Genomic DNA, 5,686 nt, shown 5'->3' on the forward strand with positions numbered 1-5,686 from the left:
CGGGGGTGGGTGCGATGGAGGGGAGGGGTGGGGAGGGGAGGGGAAGCGCACCACGTGCTCCTGGGGAAGATTTTTAAAAAAAAAAAAAAAAAAAAAAAAAAGGAATTATTTTAGGATTAGCGAAGCGAATACAGCGAAAAGCACAACCCCGGACCGCGTGCCCGCAGCAACGGCGCTGGGGAGGAAGGAACACGTCCAAAGCCCGCGGGGGCCGGGACATGCCGTACTCTGCTCCTAAATCCCCTCAGTGTGGCTCGCACTTGCTGGAGGAGGGGGGGTAGGGGCACAAAACGAAACAAAACAAAATAAAACACAAAAAGGAAGGAGCCTTTTCCAGCCCTGGGGCTTTCCCTCGCAGTCCGACTTCAAAAACCAGAACAGCACAGATGTATTCGGAGGAACCCCACCTGAACGCTGGAAACTGATTTTTCACTTTTTTTCTCAGCTTGCTGGAAGTTCTCTTGCGCCGTCAGGTTTCTGAGCTAAGAGCCACATCGTTAGAATTTCTCTAACCAGGAGGTCTGCGAGTTGTTCTTTTAAATAAAAGTGGGGTTTCCCCATCAGAAGCTGTACATTAGAAAACACCCCTAAATCTCATGGCCCCAGTTAGAGGACTGAGCTGCCCAAGTAACTGGCAGACTGGATAAATAAGGGTGTCAGTTTCTGTGGGTTCAGCCTATTTGTGTTTTGTTCAGTAGCAGCTGAAAACTTCTTGGTTTTAACCCATCAAAATTAAGGATAGGCTTTCTGGAGCAATCTCCTAGGACCAGGACTCACTGAACACCGTATGTTTGCTTCATCCCCAGCACTGAAAAACAAAGCTGCATATTAGGTGGTAGACAAGGTTGTTTTCTGATGCTTTTCTTTTCTGAAAGGCTCTGGACAGTGCTAGTGGTAGGAGTGCATCACCATGAAGTCATTGACTTAAGTGTACCACGCCCGGGGAAGAGCAGCATCTCTGGGGCCAAGGAGAGAGTGTAGTCCTGCCTTGTTCCCCATCGACCTCAAGCATCCTCCCTGTCAGCACTGGATGATCTCAGCCTTTCCACTCTACAGCACTATGAAAAAAAATTTTAAAACTCCATTTCTGGCAGAATAAAAGTAAGTCCAGGCATAATGCCTGAAGCCTGGCCTGAAGCTTCACCTGCTTAGCAGTAAGACGGGAGTAGCAGCACCATCTCCAGGCTCTTAAAACTCATCTGGAGGCTCCATCCAGTGACACCTCCCCATGCTCCTCCCAATAGGGCTGCAGCAGGCAGAGTTCACACTGCTCCTCCTAACTTGAACCCACCTTTTTTTCACCACTTCCAGCTCCACACTTACCCAAACAATAGTGGTCCTGCTTTCCACCCACACCACCCTCTAGGGAGACTGCACTGCCTCTGCTGAATGTGTGCCTCAGACCTGGTGTACCCTGTATTTCAGAAGGCATCCTGCTCTTTCCCTACAGCTTTCCTCTCCATGTGCTAAGCCCCTAAACCCGCATCCCAGCACAAGCTATGTTTACCCACCCATCACAGGAGTGGCACAGCATCTGCCCCCTGCCCTTCTCAGCAGTCCTCCAATCCAGTAATTTCTGTCCCCTGGGAACAGGTGTATGAAAACCTGGCTTTCCATCCCCTGAAAGAGCTGGCATGGGGCCTGAAGAGGTCTCTACGCAGGCCCACAGACTGGTGTGGACCTCTACCCCCTGTGTCAGCACAGAACCCAAAAACCACGGGAGCAGCATGTGCCTGTGATGCAGCTCCATGCCCATCATCTGTGGCCAAATTGTGCCATGGACTGCTGTGCCCCAGCAGGGCAGGTTGATGTGCTGAAGGGCTTCACCCCTCTCCCCCAGCCACAGCTGTGATGTCAAGGATGTTTTGGCCCCGCCAGGGTTTTGCCCCATCTGTCAGGGGCCTCTGAGGCCCCAGAAGCCAGTGCAGGGGCACAGGCTGCAGATTCTCCATCTGTGCCACATCTGAGCTGGCTAATGCAGTGGAAGAAGAAACCACCCAGCGCCTGGGGCTCTGAGGAGTTGATGCACTCTGCCTCCCTCTTCCCCGAGAGGGCTGAGGTCATGCAGGCCAGGAGGCAGCTGGAAGCAAAAGCAGGGTTTCGGGCTTGGGGGGCAGGGAGGGAGGGGGCTGGTGCTGCCCCTTGCAAGGCAGCTGCACATCACCCTGCCCTGGGCACCTAGGTGGCAGATGCAGAAACTGCGCCCCAGTTTGGGTTTTTCCCCCCTCTTTGTGTTGAGAAGAATTTCTCTCTGATCCAGGCATCTGGCCTGAGTCACCCAGACATTTAGGCTGCCAGGAATATGCTCTGTGCTGAAGGACTGGGAGAGGAGAGCATTTGCCAGCCTGTGGCAAGATGATCCTGCAAGCCTCTGCTACACAGGGATCTAGCTGTTAGCTTGCTTCACTGCCCAAGGAGGATGATGGGGTCCTGAAATTTGCACAGGGGAAGGTGGAGTTTCTTACACCGCTGATCATTATTTTCTGCACAATGACCATATTAAATCCTAAAACATTTCTGTGAATGGGCAATCAGTAAAGAAATGGGATGGGTTTAGTGCATTTATGAAGGAAATCTGTGGGATTTTTTGTCCAAAGGTTTGATATAAGTGTCCGGGTAGTTATATCAAAAGCTAAAAGAAATGTCAGCAAAAACTGACACAAAAACTGGCAGCCTGCCCCCCAATGAAACAAAAAAAAAAAAAGGGAAAAAGAAAAATGGAGTGTATCAAAATCAGTGCTCTGTAAAGGGTAACAATGCATAAACTCTAATCTTTTGGCTATAAAGGTGCTGCCTTGCTCACTATTCTGCTCTCACAGGGAAGGAGTACAGAAACTCACTTCCAAATCATTTTTCCTCATTCAAAAGGCAGAAAACCACAAGTAAGCCATCATCCAGGTACTCACCAGAAAATTTCTCAGGACATGCAAATCAAAAGGACCCTCTTTTGTCATGAGGGAGAAGAAGGTTAGCGCTAAAAGAAAAAAAAATACTTGAAAATCCCTAAGCAGAAACACCGTTATCTACAGATGGAAAGACTGAGTTAATCATTTATTGGATTTTCCTCTGTGTGTCTGGCTTTTCTGGACACAGCTTTTCTGGACACAGCTGGGAAAACATTTTTCTTTCTGGTTTTACTCAGAAAAACACAGTCACCATCACAATCATTTCTTTTTGAATTAAGGGTGGAAAAGTAGCTGCAACAGCACAAAGAAGACAGCAAATCTGGAGGTCAGGTGCATACTAAGAACAACTGGGCATGTGGAAAGATGGTAACCTTCCTATTATTTCTTAAGAAGAGTCAGGTACAAATCATTATAGTAAAGCCCAGAGTGACAGCCACATGGAATGGGTTAGTGAACACACTGGCTAGTTAGCTGGCTTTGCTGTGAGGAGGCGTATGCTGCAAGCCATGCCAGTATCATCATTCTCCACTTGGCTTTTTCCTTCCAGGTTGCCAGGTTGGTTTGGCCTCATACTCAAAGCTCCTGGAAACTTCCCTTTTATGGGTTAACTGACTCTTGTCCTGCTCCTTTCTGCATTGACAATTCTCCAGAGTCTTGCTATGCCCAGGACTTCCAGGAAATTGTTTTTTCAGACCCTCCATTTCTTGTGTCTGGAGATTTCCCTTCACATTCTCCCCTATCTCACATGTTCCTTGGGAGGAGAGGAAATGACCAATATTCCCTGCCTGTGGAGCCCTGTAACTGGCCAAAATTAGAGCATTTGATGGGGAATCTAAAACATTTGTTATTCCACCCATCAGACTTTGGGGATCTCCAATTTGATATTTATCTCCAAAACCAAGGACTTCACAGCACAGGGAAGCAGGACTCCCCTGCTGGATGAGTCATAGAATCATAGAATCAACTGGCTTGGAAAAGACCTCTGAGATCATCAAGTCCAACCCTTGATCCAACACTGCCGTGATTACCAGACCATGGGATTGATGCCACATCCAGGCTCATCTTGAAAACCTTCAGGGACAGTGAATCCACCCCCTCCCTGGGCAGCTCATTCCAGTGTCTGATTACTCTCTCTGTAAAAAATTTCTTCCTAATATCCAGCCTAACTTCCCCTGGCAGTGTTTAGAAGTCACCTTATTAGCCCAAGTCAAACTGAAGGACACAGAAAATCCTGCTGAATATCCCTGCTTTGGCAGGTTCTTGGCTACCTCCTCGGTCTCTGCTGTCACCTCCTCTCTTATTCTTAACACTTGCTCTTCCCCATGTCCAGCAAATCTCTGTCTTTGGCCTTCTCTTTAGCAAAGGGCTGCAGGGTCCTGAAATCAGCCTATCTGTGGGGGGTACAGCCTTTTGAGCAGCCCACCATCCCCTCCCCAGCAAAACCCAAAGCTCCTGAGAGTTTGTGCAGATCTGGTGAGCCTACAGCAGGGACAGGTCATTAAATCTTTTCCTTGCCTCCTCTCCAAAAGTAGCAGCTCCATGCAACAAGCCTGGTGTCACCTATGGGCCCTACTAAAAGCTTGCCAGAGTAAAGGCCATGAGAAAGGGTCCCAGCCAGGCTGGGGTTGTCCATGTTCTTCCCAAGCACCTCCAGAAGTGACAGAGAAGGAGTCAGTTGCTCCTGGGCTACCAAGTCCCACAGAGTTCTGCTCCTGCTGCTCCCCAGCATTAGGGGTATAGCCTAGCCATCTCTCTGGATAGGGGAAAGTCCACCATCCTAGTTCTGACAGGGAAGCAAGAGGCTAGATCTGGGAGTTCCAGAATACTCCACTAATGGGAATGCCATCAGTGGAGGTAGGGAAAAGCAAATTTCAGTCAGTTTCCAGGAGCTCAGTTTTTCTGTATCTGAATCTGTGCCATATTATATCATTAGAGGGAGGCTTCTAGGGATCAAATCACCAAGATTTCTTCCCTTCCCCCAGCTTGCCACGTAAAGGGTAAAGGAGAGAATCACAGTTTGGTTTACGTGCAATGTCATCCATGCAGCAAGGGTAGATTTGGCCTTTGGGACGATATGAAGGAAGAGTTCTTTCACTGCCTTAGAGTACATAAGATGCATCACACCAGCATCATCAGCCCCACAGGTCAGTCTGGCATGCACAGCTCCTCAGCTCTTCCCCAGAGGATACAGTGCCTAGCAGAAAAGCAAAGGAAGAATGTAAGGAAAGTGAGACCTTCCTCTCTCAGACTCAAACACCCAGCCATATGTTCAACAAGCAAACAGTGCTCTGTTGAATCAGGTTTATCAAAGGCCATCTCAAAATAAGTCTGAAAAACCTCTGCCTAAGCATGGTTACTCTTGAGTCTTCCTCTCAGAGTCCCATCTGTCCTAGACTCACTGATTCCTTCTGCCATCCCTGCCTTTTGCCTGCATATGGGAATCAGATGGATTAATTAGCAAAGTAACCCATCTAGACTATCAGCCACAAGAAAAAGGAATGTTTTGCATAAACATCAGCAGAGGTGTTCAGAAGCACACTCCAATATGCAGGTGAGGGGAGCACACTGTATTTGAGCTGAACAGAAATGCTCCAGGTAGTCTTTTACTCTCCTGAACAACATATGTGATCCTACAGAATACTATCCTTTCTATGAAAACCGTAGCCAGTCTCACAGAAATCTTTCTGGTCTTGACCTCCAAAAGGAGATGCCAAATACTGTAACTCTATGGCATGCTATCATCAAGGAAAGCATACATTTCAAGCCAAGATACTGTGGCT

General features: G+C 48.2%; 1 protein-coding gene across 1 annotated transcript in view; it reads right to left on the reverse strand.

Annotated features, from left to right (window-relative positions):
* PSD3 (pleckstrin and Sec7 domain containing 3) overlaps nucleotides 1-3,027 on the reverse strand; it is a 116,992-nt gene extending 113,965 nt beyond the window's left edge. The window contains exon 1 of the mRNA XM_027653258.1: nucleotides 2,907-3,027. Within this exon, the coding sequence (XP_027509059.1) occupies nucleotides 2,907-2,954 (48 nt within the window). The 5' untranslated portion in view covers nucleotides 2,955-3,027. The remainder of the gene's footprint in view (nucleotides 1-2,906) is intronic.
* Nucleotides 3,028-5,686: the final 2,659 nt, after the last annotated feature.

This window comes from Corapipo altera, unplaced genomic scaffold, assembly GCF_003945725.1.
Source record: "Corapipo altera isolate COAL_440 unplaced genomic scaffold, ASM394572v1 61305, whole genome shotgun sequence".
In the NCBI taxonomy this organism is placed as follows: Eukaryota; Metazoa; Chordata; class Aves; order Passeriformes; family Pipridae; genus Corapipo; species Corapipo altera.